The sequence below is a fragment of the Ammodytes marinus genome (genome assembly GCF_949987685.1).
Source record: "Ammodytes marinus genome assembly, chromosome: 22".
Taxonomy (NCBI): domain Eukaryota; kingdom Metazoa; phylum Chordata; class Actinopteri; order Uranoscopiformes; family Ammodytidae; genus Ammodytes; species Ammodytes marinus.
The window spans coordinates 4,051,954-4,066,546 of NC_137226.1; the positions used below are offsets into that span (position 1 = coordinate 4,051,954).

The window sequence follows — 14,593 nt, forward strand, 5'->3', positions numbered from 1 at the left end:
CTGAGCCAGATAAAGGAAGTAGTGGGAAGTCTGACATGCCCCGTTACTCCTGTGACATCAACAAAAGTTTCATCAGAGGGAAGCCTCTTAAATACAACTACAGAAGCTGTCAAAGAGATCCTGGAGAAACAATCAGCATATAGCAATCTCATTCATTTTACAGCAAACATCTCAGAGGAGGAATATGACCAGGTTGTGTCCAGGACCTCAAAGGATACAGAGGCAGCTGCCTCTGAGATTGCCAAAGTAATATTGGAGGAGCTTAATTTGGAGACAGATGGCTCACCCAAGATTACGTCCCTATCAGATAAAACCTCTTGCCAAACGTCCTGCTTGAAAACTGTGGGAGGTAGAATCAAAGCCCTTTTTGTCCACAAGTTTGCGAAAGAATCAGTCTTCAGCTCTGTGGCAAAAGTGAGGAAGAGCCTTGACAGCCTCCCACTGAATGTAGACAAGTCATCAATTGAGTCTTTCATTAACAGTGTGGATAGCCTGGTGGAGGACATGATCCCTGTAGAAAAAGCCAGCAAGACAACAGGCAGCACTGAGGAACTTTGCCTTTACGACACAATGGCAAAAGACCTTTCTAGCGGCAAGCACACACCTGTTGCCAAACAGCTGAGTGTGGTAATACACAACCATCTGAAACCTAAGGACAATGGACCAAAGGTCAAAATGTTCCCCAAAATCCAAACTGAAGTAGACAGTTTCATGAAGAGGATGTGGCTGTGGCTCACCCTTCAGGCTAAAAAGTGTGAGAAAAAGGTGGATGAGGTGACCATTGCTGTGAGCCAGATAGAGGGAGTAGTGGGAAGTCTGACATCAGCAAGAGACCCAACTGAGGAAACCACTGCAACTCATTTTGAAGAGGATGAACCAACGCAAGTTTTTTCAAAAGAAAGCTTTGTTACTACGAGGAAAGGTACACAGCGACTGCAAACAGCGATCTCAATGGATAACGCAAGAGAAGAGAATATGGAATTTGCCCTTCCGCTGGCCACAACAGAGACTCTCTGCCCGCTTGTCAAAATGTTCTTTGACAAACTGACAACGGTACAGTGGGTCAACCTGGACATCGGGTCTGTTGACAAGACAACAGAGAGTATCATAGCAGACATGTGTGTGGATATAATTCGCAGTATATCTAGATACATTTATGAGGCTTTAAAACAAAGCATAACACAGGGGGGTCATAGAAAATCGTCCAGTAGCTCTTGTGGATCCAGTGCATCACACATGAGCATTGTTATTTCTGAAGACCAAGTCTTTGAGTGTCTGGGTGACACTATTTCACTAACTTTTGCGGAGGTGATGGGTGTCGACCAAGACATCCATTGCCAGAGCACACAGGAGGTTAACAAGCTTGTGGTAAAAGAGGTTACGAGGAGAGTTAACTCAGAGCTCTCAAAACTTAGTGGGAGCAGCGCAGGCAGCAGCCAGGAGAGCGGCGTGCTGGTATCCAAGCCTTCCACCGGCTTACTGAAGGCAATGGTAAAACCTGTCATAAAAATACTGAAAAAAATAGCAGGACAGATGAAATGCAAGGCAAGGAAGAATAAATGCCAAGAGAGCCCAAAACTGGAATCTGATGGAGCTAAAACACCAGGGGAAGGATCAGCAGAGGAGCCGGATGCACCTGAGGAGTCACGTCAAACTCCTGTAACTTCTTTTGAAGAGCAAGCATCACAAAGATCTTCTTCGGTGGAAAGCTTCGTTATGACAGCCACAGACGCTGTCAGGAGTATCCTGGAGAAACAATCGTCTCAAAGCAGTCGCATTAATCAAGATATTTCAGAGGAGGAATATGACATGCTTGTGTCCAGCACCTCAAAGGACACAGAGGCAGCTGCCTCTGAAATTATTAAAGTAGTATTGGATGAAATGAATGTGGAGACAGATGGCTCACACAAGAGGAATTCCCTATCAGGGAAAACCTCTTACAAACCTTCCTGCTGGAAAAGGGTGGGAAGTAAAGTCCAAGCCCTTTATTTGCGCACATTTGCAAAGGAAACGATCTTCAGCTCTGTGTCAAAACTGAGGAGCAGCCTTGACAGCGTCCCACAAACAGTAGACACATCATCAGTTGTGTCTCTGATCACCAGGTTGGACTTCCTTGTGGAGGACATGATCCAACCAGAGGACAAAAGCACACCAAGAGGCAGCACAGATGAACACTCCCTTTATGAGAGAATTGCCAAAGGGATTTCTAGTGGGCAGCAAGAAATTGTTTCAAAACGGCTTAGTGAGGTGATATACAGCCACCTCAAACCTGAGGACAACGGCCAAAGGGTCAACATTTTGGCCAAAATCAGGAAAGAAGTGGACTCCGTCATGAGGAGGATGTGTCAGTGGCTCACCTGTCAGTCACAACAGCTTGAGGGACAGGGGGACCAGATGAGCGTGGCTCTGAGCCAGATAAAGGAAGTAGTGGGAAGTCTGACATGCCCCGTTACTCCTGTGACAACAAAAGTTTCATCAGAGGGAAGCCTCTTAAATACAACTACAGAAGCTGTCAAAGAGATCCTGGAGAAACAATCAGCATATAGCAATCTCATTCATTTTACAGCAAACATCTCAGAGGAGGAATATGACCAGGTTGTGTCCAGGACCTCAAAGGATACAGAGGCAGCTGCCTCTGAGATTGCCAAAGTAATATTGGAGGAGCTTAATTTGGAGACAGATGGCTCACCCAAGAGTACGTCCCTATCAGATAAAACCTCTTGCCAAACGTCCTGCTTGAAAACTGTGGGAGGTAGAATCAAAGCCCTTTTTGTCCACAAATTTGCGAAAGAATCAGTCTTCAGCTCTGTGGCAAAAGTGAGGAAGAGCCTTGACAGCCTCCCACTGAATGTAGACAAGTCATCAATTGAGTCTTTCATTAACAGTGTGGATAGCCTGGTGGAGGACATGATCCCTGTAGAAAAAGCCAGCAAGACAACAGGCAGCACTGAGGAACTTTGCCTTTACGACACAATGGTAAAAGACCTTTCTAGCGGCAAGCACACACCTGTTGCCAAACAGCTGAGTGTGGTAATACACAACCACCTGAAACCTAAGGACAATGGACCAAAGGTCGAAATGTTCCCCAAAATCCAAACTGAAGTAGACAGTTTCATGAAGAGGATGTGGCTGTGGCTCACCCTTCAGGCTATAAAGTGTGAGAAAAAGGTGGACGAGGTGACCATTGCTGTGAGCCAGATAGAGGGAGTAGTGGGAAGTCTGACATCAGCAAGAGACCCAACTGAGGAAACCACTGCAACTCATTTTGAAGAGGATGAACCAACGCAAGTTTTTTCCAAAAAAAGCTTTGTTACTACAACGACAGAAGCTATGAAGAACATCCTGGAGGAGCAAACTACCAATATCAGCCCCATGAATATTAATGAAAACATCTTGGAAGAGGAATATGACGTAGTTGTGTCCAGCACCTCAACGACACCGGCTTTCTACATTGACAAACCAGCTATCAATAATGAGGCTGCATGTGAGGCTGAGAAAGACCAGTTTGAGGCTACAGTTGACTTTACTAGATCAAAGTCCGCAGCCAACCCATCTGCAAGTAAGCCCTCAGTACACCCTAACCATAAGTGGGATGGACTGTTTTGCCAAAATATGGTGTCTGGGCTGGTCTATCAGATCCTCAAGAATCAGCCCATCAGTCTATCCGCTGATACTACAAGATATATTATCAAAACATTGAAAGAAACACTTTGTGCAGAAATTGCAGGTTCTGACATTGCTGTCAAGCCAAGTGGTCACCATATTAAAAGGACCATCAGGGCTGTGCACAAGGACCTGTGCAAGAGGATGGGCAGTGCAGGGGTGTTAAGGATGAATCTCCTGTCAGAGGATCCCTTAGTCTATCAATACATCATTGAGACTCTCAAACAGCACATGGTGACACCAAAGAAGACGAGCGCCATTAACAGGTTCATAAAATCTGTTTTTAACACCGTGGCAAAACCGTTTTCTTTCTGCTTCAGAAGTGGCCACAATTAGTTAAGATCAGTGGTCAGGTTGGGAGGGTAGAGACCATTTTCACAGCATTCCAAATCTCTTCCTCACTGTGTTGGCGTGGGTTTTCTCCGAGAGCTTCGGTTTCCTCCCACATTAAAATAAAAAAATCATAATAAAAAAAAAATCTAAACATCAAATAAGAAGAAACATCAGAACAAATCTGGGCCCTAACCCCCATTGCTGTGAGGAGTGTACACCAGTTCCCTGTGTTGGCGTGGGTTTTCTCCGAGGACTTCAGTTTCCTCCCACATTAAAATCAAAAAATCCAATAAAAAAAAATTTAACATCAACTTTTCTGTTTTAGAACCTTTATTTTCTGCTGAAAAACTACATACTGGTAAATGTGTAACACAGTCTAAAGTTCTGCTGGTTAAAATATAAATCCATCATAACATGGCACATACTTGTGCTGCTTGGAACATAACTTGGTTGGAACATCTATAACGACTTGTAAATGGTTTTTCATTTGTGGAAAGTGCTGCAAGAAACCTTTTTAATTGAAATGTTAAAATGACATTGTAACAAACACCTTTGAGTCTTTTTGCCTATTCAGCTGTAGAAAACTTTAAAAAAAAAAGTAAATCATGAATTCTCCAACTTATTTCCATTGTATTGCTTATTCAAAAATGCTACGAGTCGAGAGGAATTCTCCCTTTTTTGAGTACCAAAAAGTAAGGAATGAAAGACTAGTGTGGTTTTACTGGATAGATGGATTTTGTTTTACTTCACACACACACCACAACTACATTACATGATCTTCAATCAAGTTTGAAAATAGTTAATTTAAGTTTTAAATTATAAATTCTCTTTTAAATGAGAAAGACAGGAAACAATGTTACACCACTCTTTGGCATTTCTGCTATTCATATTTTTCTCCATGTGAAATTACCTCGAAGGAGAAATCAATAATAGAGACCTTTACACAGACTACTATATATTAACACACTTATATTTAGGATACACTGATTCAGCAAAGTCACCTGCTGCTACCAAATAATGGACGGCAAGTAAATAAAATGATAATGTAATGAATGATGGAAGACGTTGTTATGAGTCAGTGCTACAGGTAGAGTGAGTATATCAAGTTTTAATGGCGTTCTCAATCGATATCAGCAAACAGCCTGACAATAAAAGGCCTCAATGATAATGTTTCGTAACCGTTATGATAAAATATCATGTCACTCGATGTTTTAAATTGGATGACTGCTAATTTCATTTTTCATCACACAATTAAATGTTTATTTGCTCCATTGTAAGGATTATTGAGCAGCAACTGTGTAAAAACTCTCCCTGTGTTCCAAATCAAATACTTTTTCTTTTTACTACCCTACATACTAAAGTACAAAAGAGTTTAAGGGGTCACAGGAGAGAGAAAAAAAAGTCAGATAAGGAAGATTCTTTTCATTATGTCAAAAAATTTAAAAATAAAGACTAATACTCCAAAGTGCTATTGGAGTTAGTGGGGCAATTGTGTATTTTCAGCATACTACAATTGACGTGCATGTATTGGGACATCATAAATCTTTTTCTGGCATACTAAATAGTATATAGTATGGGGAGTGGAATGCAGGCATGGTCTGCATTTGATTGTTGGTGTTACAAATCATGTGTGTTGTTGTGTACTCTACCTGATTATGAGCCATCATGCTGCATGTTGACAGAACAGGAGAGTCGACAATCAAATCAAAATGGGCACATACACATAAACTCATTACATTTTCTTTAGCTTTGTAAAAGGTGGAGTCAGCGATTGTGGAGAATGTTTGTTGTCAAAATCACAGCCTAGGTTCTGTAAACGGGCATGTTGCTATAGCTACAGTGGACCCCATTTGTTTACATAGAGACTGGGCTTTGTATAAACACTTGATTTTTTTTTTCAGCACATATAACAGTACAGACAGGTAGCGGATCGTGAGATGTGATTTTGACAACAAGTATTCCAGAATCACTCCAGACATTCCAGACTCCAAAGACTCTAAAGGCTACAAAAGTAAATGTCTTCCTATAACCTGAAACCATCTGCTGACCACTTGCTCTTAGACTTAGCCTCGTTGTGATCCTCCCAAAGTTCCTGTTCGTGCCGTTGGGATATTTCATTTCATGTGTTGAGCAATTCTAGAATGAGGTTTAATCCGTAATCTCTTCCCTGGAGGAATTACCTTTCTAAGATTTGTTTTCCAAACGCATCTTACATAACAAGAACAGTCGGCTCAGTTCAAATGATTTGAGTCTATTTTGAAAGTAGCAGGTCAAGGGAGATTGGGATATGAAAATGAACATATGATTCCCCCCCCCCCCTTCTCCCCCAAGTCATGCGTTCAAAGTCTGCTATGTAAATTATAAAAGGGATATTTTCATACATACAATATGTGATAACCACAACTAGGACAGGGTCTATAGTAACTTGCAAATGTATTCACTCTTTTTTGACATGTTGTGCCTTTTAAGCACAGTCTTTTCAGCCTTTTAAATCTTCGTAAATCACCAATATCATGAGAAAATACAAAATATTTTATTATTTCACTACAAATTCAGGCCTCCAACAATGGGTATCTCGCGAGCGATGTGTTGGAGACTCCTGTACAAGTGAGTGCTTAAGAATACCTTTCTCCAGACAGTAAACACAAAGCCCCTAATATCAACTACACACCGCTCAATCTTTTTAAGTATTAAAAAAAAAAAAAAATTAAAAAATAATAATAATAATTCTTACGTTGTTTCTGTGAGACGGCCCGAAGGCAGGCTGTGATGATGTCCTCACTGTCTAAATGTTTAAATTGTTTTCTTCTCTTTATCAGTTGTGTTTTTGCTGCATTTGCATTGTCTATGTATTGTTTTTGCTTTGCATTCGTTTGACTCGACATCACTGTAAATGAGAGTCACACCCCTCAAGTGATCTCTCGAGTATGAATAAAGGTTAAATGAAAGGAAATGTATTCTTACGTCGTTTCTGTGAGACGGCCTGAAGGCAGGCTGTGATGATGTCATAGTTCTTCTGCAGCTTGTGACAGAGGCGGTCTCGTCTCCGCAGCTGACGCAGCAGTTTGGCCGACTGCAGCCCCGTGCGATACTTCACCTCCTGGATGATCGAATCAAGCTCCTCAGGGGCTGGAGGGGCAAGAAGACAGACAGACATTAATACAGACACATATAAAAGGCAGAACAGACAGACAGACATTAATACAGACACATATAAAGGCAGAACAGACAGACAGACATTAATACAGACATAAGGGCAAAACAGACAGACAGACATGAACATACAGTAGATAGACACAAAAAAAGTTACATTAAGGTTTGTTTAAGGGCTGCAAGGGCAATAAGACAGACAGGCAGACATTAATACAGACACATGTAAAGGCAAGACAGACACACAGATATGAACATAGATATACACATATAAGTTTTAATAAGGTTGCTATAGCACAGATGATAATAGATAGAGATTGTAATAACAACATGTGACATCTGCAGCACTCCCCTGTTCAATCAGAACATCTTAGTCATTTGTCTGTTTTCCAAGCTGCGGGCGAAAAGATAAAATGAAAACCAGAACACCGCCACAAATAAATACACAGCCACAGTGTCCTATTCAGTGTTCTCGGCTGAACACAGATGTTAAAGTTTTGTTGTAGTTTTCCCATTCTTAAAATAAAACAATAAATCAACTAATCAAAGAAATTGCATTAATAAAAATAGTCACAGTTGCATTTCTACATCAAAATCAATAATGACAATATTTATATTAGTGTGAATGCTGGAGGAACACACACAGCAATGTTTTGCAGTTCCATTTTAGCATAATTCTTCATTGCATATTTTCAAACTCTTTCAAATCAGCTTATCAGCATCCAGATTCCAAGCATTTGATCTACATTTCCCACACCCAGTAGATGGCAGAGTCTCCCTCATAGACACAGATACAAAGTAGTTTCCTTACTTCTTATATATCTCACACTTTATACCATTTATCAAAGAGGAACTAACCCTAACAATGTACCATTAATCCCAGACTAAACCTAATACACGTATCCACATTCTTCAGCTGTTATTAGAGGAGTTATCAGATCCTTTCCTCTTCCCCTGCCATGTGAACCTCAGCCCTCAGAAGAGTGAAACAATGTAAAACAATGTAAAAGGGCAAACAGCGATCTCACAGACCTGGCTGTGTTTACTGTAGGATTCCACTCCACTCTCTAACACAGAGGGAACAATGGCGGCGTGGCACCTAGGTTAACATATCTTTCAAGACTCCGAGGCAACACGCACATGCACACACACACGCACATGCACACACACATCCCCCTCTGTGTATGTTAGAGTGAGTGAGTGAGTGAGTGAGTGAGTGAGTGAGTGAGTGAGTGAGTGAGTGAGTGAGTGAGTGAGTGAGTGAGTGAGTGAGTGAGTGAGTGAGTGAGTGAGTGAGTGAACAGACTGTGACGCTACTCTACCTCTCAGTCACGTGAAAAGTTTGAAAACTAAACACTAGTGCGTCTGTTCAACAACCAGTTTCTCCTGCTATCTGATTACCAAGTGAACCCTTGTAGAAGTGTCAGTTACAAATCTCAATAAACTAACAATGACAAACCATTCATCATTACAAACTCATATCACTAAATTAATATCATTAATGATGGTGCATTCAAGTTTGTTATTAACTTTCTCTTATTCTGTTTGCTTAGTGTCTGAGACATAAGGGTTAATAAAACACCGCTACAACAGGAACAGATTACTGTCATTAAATTAAATCAACCATAAACGGGTTATGAAAGGGAATTGGTGTTTAGAAAGGAAATGGAATATAATATAATATTCATAAGTATGTTGAGTGGAGTGGAGCCCATGGAGGCCGCCATGTTGCAACGCCATATTTTTATATAGTAGCACAATATTGTTGCTTTTTTCTCAATGAGAGCCATGCAGCGAGGAATAGCGGTTACACAGATTTTTAACTAAATTGTGCAAAATAGAGCAAAAAAGTGATTATTGGTATTCTATAGCAACAGCACAAATCCTGAATTTTATTTTCAGAGTCTGTATTTTAAGAGAGGAAATGTTAGAATATACTTTCTTTAAAGTTTACATTAAGTCTGATGATGTATTAAATATGTGTTCTGATAACAGAAAACCAATACTTTCCTCTTCCTTGTTTACCCAAGGTGCATCTCTTCTGCAGGGTAAACTTGCTCAGGCCCACACCCCCACTGTGCTAAGTGTTTTGGGGGAATCTACTATCTAGACAAACAACTGTGCTGCCCCAAAGCATTGAAATAGTAGCTTTAATCTGAGAATATGTCATACAACCAAGTATGTAGGTGCAACAGTGAGTGTCAGTGGAGGTGACACATGTGTTTCATCTGGTGCGTGTCATTTAAAAGTGGCATTGCAGCAGCTATCAATTCTATTCTAACTCAATTTACTTTCATTCAAATGGGGAAACAACTCATATGGCTTTACATTTTGGCTGGCATGTCCTACAACAGCTATATAGTAGTGAAAACTAAGATGTTGACTTCCTTTAATTTAGATGCCACAGAACATCTAAGGTGTGTGTGTGTGTGTGTGTGTGTGTGTGTGTGTGTGTGTGTGTGTGTGTGTGTGTGTGTGTGTGTGTGTGTGTGTGTGTGTGTGTGTGTGTGTACCTGCACACAGAGTATTCAATTACTTGTTTTTTTAGTATGCCTCAAGTATTAAACCAATAAAAATCCCTCATGCATAGGATATCCGAAATAACTTTTGCTAATGGTTTATGGTTCTGTTATCCATTATATAGGCCGAGGCCCATATGTTTTTTTCTTTATTTTTTGTATTATTACTGTCAAGTATGTACAATGTGTTTCCTCTTGTTGATAAAATTACAACATTTATAATTAATAAATAACTTTTACAAAAACACAAAATTTCACACACACACACACACACACACACACACACACACACACACTCTATACTACAGCCGCCAGCCCCTCACCTTTCTGGGCCAGGTAATTCATCTGATGCCTCCTCGTGTGTTTCTCCTGGAGCTCAGAGAGAAAGCTTGACCCGGTGGTGCTGCGTCCCAGGAAAGCATCCGAACCAGACGCCTCTGTGGAGCTATCCCAGCTGTCCGCATGCCGCCTGCCACCTCCGCAATACGTCTCATATATCTCCACCAATAGACAGTCCACTATGGAAGTCCTGGAGCGCTTTACTTCACTTTCTCCCTCAGAATCGCTGTCTGCGTGCGTCCTTTGGTTGAAGTTAAAGGTGTTTAGGGTGCTAGTTTCAGTGCCAGGCAAAGAAGGGGCTGGTTGTGTTGATGATGATGTGGCATTAGCAGCAGGTGACTCGTTGGCGGCGGGGCCAGTCCATCGTTGGAAGCCGGAGATATCGTCCTGAAAGCCGGTGAAAGAATTCACAAACACACCGCTCTCGTCTTCGGAGCAGCAAACGTCCACGTCGCATATGTCAACTTCCAAAAGTTCATTCCCGTCTAAAGAAGTCACGTCCGAAGCCATTTTCTGTTCATAAATAAGCGCTGAATTAAGCCCAATTATTTAATTGTCTCTAGTAGTGAGGTGTTGTTATTTTAAACACCGCATAACTGGAGTTTTTAAAGTTTTTTTGAGCGTCTTCCAAGGAGGATAGAGTTCCTGGAGCAGACCATTTCAATCTTCGCTAAAAGAGGGAGACCCGTCTAGCAGCTGTTACTTCCTTGTATGTTTTGGACGTAATTTTCCTAATTTTCCTGTTTCCACCCCCTTCAATGGCCAAACAATGGGTCAGTCCGTTCCGCTAAACTTCCCAACGGCTGCCAAAACTTTCTACAGGTCGCGCGACAGGTGCCACGCCGATTGACCAATCACAGAGGAGCCGAAAGTACCTCGGCCAATCAGCGCCCTTTATTTCAGACAGGGGCTTGGAGGTAATTTTGTATGGAAAACATTTAGCACATTTTTCACATGAGAAATAAGTATAAAACAAAAAAAGGTAAGACAGTAAAATGTTAGGTGTATTATGGACAATAATATCAAGAATAATAATGTATCGTTAGGCTACTGTATTACTTATTATAAAACATCAATATGCAACTATGATAATGCTTGGGTTACAATAAAGTAATTTTTTCATTTATGTCAAGTCATCAGTGTTTTGTTCATTTGTAATTAAGTTTATTGATGAAGGATGTATCAACAAAATACAAACAAACATTTTGATTAAAATCCCATTAGGAATATTTGTATTTATTTATTGAATTGTGACCAAGATGTTTACCATTTTACAGTTATAAAGTAAACACCTCAGCGGTCTCTGGTGGACAAGCTATGCAATGACGTTACAAATGAACTCGAATATATAATTTTCTGTGCTCCAGTTTCTTGTTTAAAAGCTGCCATAAACTATATTTTCACAATAAAGTCGAATCGGCTGATATTGAGCCTTGGCTGATTTATCAATCTTGCTCTATTTTAAAAATGGTATTAGAATAATTGTTTCTTATCCTTTTATTGATGATTTCAGAGTTAAACAGAGAAAAATTAAGTTCAGTGCAGATAGGCTTTAGAAAAAACTTGCGTAATGCTTTTCAACTGATATCTATTTGTTGATTTTTCTTTAATAAATAGACAATTCTCACACACCAAGACGTAGAGACTGTAAACACTGTGAAAGCCAATTTGAATGTTTGTTGGCCGCATCTCAATCTTACATATTTTCAGTCTGAGCCTTTCAGTCAACAACACGTCATAATTGTACAAGTTGCCTATGTGGTTTATCTTTCTTTGCTCATTCTAATCCTGAAGATCACTTTTATTACATATATTTTGTTAATTGTTTTATAAACACAATAATAAGAATATAACAATATATGGCTATAACAAACGAGAGGAAGAAGTCGAGTATTAGAAAAAAGTAAATAAGATATTATTTTTTGTGTTTTTTTGTATTGACACATACAAAACAAGAAAGGGAAACAGCATATATACAGATCATACAGCTAGAAAACATTGTTGGAATGACGAAACAGTTTCAAATAAAGGCAATGCTGATTGAAACATCGTAGATAACTGCTATAGGGGAACATATATACATAGCCTACATTGTAGCGACTTAAAATATTTAGCAATTTCTGGTCATCACTCGTGCAGGGGGCGTCTCGTCTTCAAACCAGCTGATGCGGGCTTCCGTAGCGCCGCCTCACATGACCAGGAAACACGGAGCTGCTTCTCAAACACAAACAAGGGCCGAGTCTGTTCGTGTGGGTTTTTTTTCTTCCTAGACTCACCGACAATATTTAACGCTCCTATACGGCGCATATAGAAGGGTTGCGAGACAGACAGCCTTCAGTAGCTCACGATTAGATTATGAAAATGGGCTTAAATCGCTCGTGCGCGTTCACCTTATTGATGTGCGTCACTTTGTGGAGTCACCTGAGCAACTCGGTATTTGCAAAGTCATACAAGAAACCAAACATTGTTTTGATCCTAACAGACGACTTGGACGTCGCTATCGGGGGTCTGGTGAGTGAAAATAAAATACATCAAATTCCATATTTTATTTATTGCATGACTTTTATTGTGTAGGAGCTTGTCTAAATCCCTTTTCAAGCTATGTTATGATAAAATATGAGATGTAATTGATAAGACATTTGGTCTAGTTTGATTATAAGATGACGGTTCACATTCCTATTGGTATAGACACATCATTTAGGCATCTCACACAGTCAGCAGTTTGCAGCTAAACAACACTCCCTCCTACTGGAAAAAACAAAACCCAAATTCTTATGTATTTGGTCATTTAAGAGGCACAAGGCAAGTGTTAACAGACTGGAAGGAAATGTCTCCCTTTGGAGATAAATAAGATCTATCTATCTATCTATCTATCTATCTATCTATCTATCTATCTATCTATCTATCTATCCATCTATCTGTCTACCTATCTGTCTGTCTGTCTGTGCTATAAGTAGGCTATATATCCGAACTGTATTGAAAACAATTGCAATTTTAGAGTCATAATCTAAGTGTGACAGAGTAAAGACTGAACGAATGCTGTTACAAAATGTATTTTTATGCAAGGAAATTATCTATCTATCTATCTATCTATCTATCTATCTATCTATCTATATATATATATATATCTTGGTTACCATAAGTCTCTTGATATAGGCAGTCTGCATGTCTTAAAAAAGAGTGAGAAATCATACATAGCCTTTACAAAAGCTACTTACTTTTATTAATAACATATGTACTGTTCTAAATATGTTTTACTTTAAAAAATACCTTAACGGTTCAAATTAATCATTTAGTTCACTTATTTTAAATTCAAATGAAAATCTTTATTGTGTATCACATAGCAACAGAATGTGCCTTCAGTCAAACAACATAAGAAGAACATAAGATTCAAATAAAATCACATAAACAGTTCAATAAAACAGTAAAATCACGTGTTTTAAAAGGTTTTATATCTTATTGCAGCTCTGCTCGCATCCCTACAGAGAAGCCTACAGCCTACAATATATTTAGGATCTGTTATGAGCTCTGTAATATGGTTATTATAAGTGTAAAATATGATATTTTGATTAGTTTCCTAGGTTCCCATATAGGCTTTGATGAATCACTCCTTTCGATACCGAGGGATTGTTACTCATGTGATCCGGGCTGGTTACAGATTAATAATGGCATGCAGGGTTTTTGTTATTTGAGGTATTTTACACACAGACTTACCATCCATGTAATAAGGCACTGAGGGCTTTCACCATAGGGAACAAGCTCAGTCATGAAGGCAGTAAGACATAGATGCAGATTCAAGATTCAAAGTGTTTATTGTCCTATGCACAATAAGAAACATGTTCTCAGTCATACAATGAAATTCCTCCTTTGTTTTCCACAGACTGAATGCCAAGAAAGAAATATAAAAATATATACAAGTAAAATAGAAAAAAAAACAGCAACAATATAGAATATACAATTTACAAGGGAAAAGGAAAAGCAGTTTGTTGCCAAGTTTGGCTACAGAGGAAAATAAATTGTTTGATTAATTAATGTCACATGAATTATAAATCTTAGAGTATAACCATATTTCTTTACCTTGCAGACTCCACTCAACAAGACGAAAAAACTAATCGGCGATGCGGGAATATCATTCACGAACGCAGTAAGTATCACCACTGTCATTATGGTCATTATGTCTAATCCTTATGTAAAGACCGTCAGAATTAGCCTGGCACCGCCCGCCTACCTACCTACTCCCGCTCAATTTTCATTTCCCTTCACTTGGTAGGACCAGGCTACTTCAGAATAGTGCTTAGAATGATTATGGAAAGTTTAGAAGTTGAGATTTATGGTTCAGAGTATTGTGGAAAAACTAATGTTGAGATAATGGCCGTTAAAGATGGTTGTATAGGAGAAATATACAGACACAAACAGACAAGGTTTAGTCAAATAAACGCCTAAATATACGTTTTGGACCTTTTATCTACACTAGTATGAAAGAAGACATGTTATGGAAGCAAAATAGACAAAATTCTCAAATTTGAACTGTGCTTGAAAGAACAAGGTTTGTTCCTGCCTTGTCTCACCATAACACAGTAAAAGGTGTT

The 14,593-nt window shown here is 39.4% G+C and overlaps 2 protein-coding genes across 4 annotated transcripts in view; one reads left to right on the forward strand and one right to left on the reverse strand.

Moving 5' to 3' along the window:
* Positions 1-10,514, reverse strand: part of tbc1d30 (TBC1 domain family, member 30) — a gene marked incomplete at both ends in the record, with an annotated part of 32,655 nt that extends 22,141 nt beyond the window's left edge. Inside the window, 2 exons of the mRNA XM_080051490.1 lie at positions 6,961-7,125; positions 9,989-10,514. Coding sequence (XP_079907616.1) covers positions 6,961-7,125; positions 9,989-10,514 — 691 coding nt within the window. The remainder of the gene's footprint in view (positions 1-6,960; positions 7,126-9,988) is intronic.
* Positions 10,515-12,228: 1,714 nt separating this feature from the next.
* Positions 12,229-14,593, forward strand: part of gnsa (glucosamine (N-acetyl)-6-sulfatase a) — a 33,158-nt gene continuing 30,793 nt past the window's right edge. For all 3 annotated transcript variants that reach the window (XR_013845448.1, XM_080050864.1, XM_080050865.1), the window contains exons 1-2: positions 12,229-12,515; positions 14,089-14,148. Coding sequence is in view for 2 of the 3 variants with exons in the window: in XM_080050864.1 (XP_079906990.1) it covers positions 12,360-12,515; positions 14,089-14,148 (216 nt within the window). In the remaining variant the exon portion in view is untranslated. The remainder of the gene's footprint in view (positions 12,516-14,088; positions 14,149-14,593) is intronic.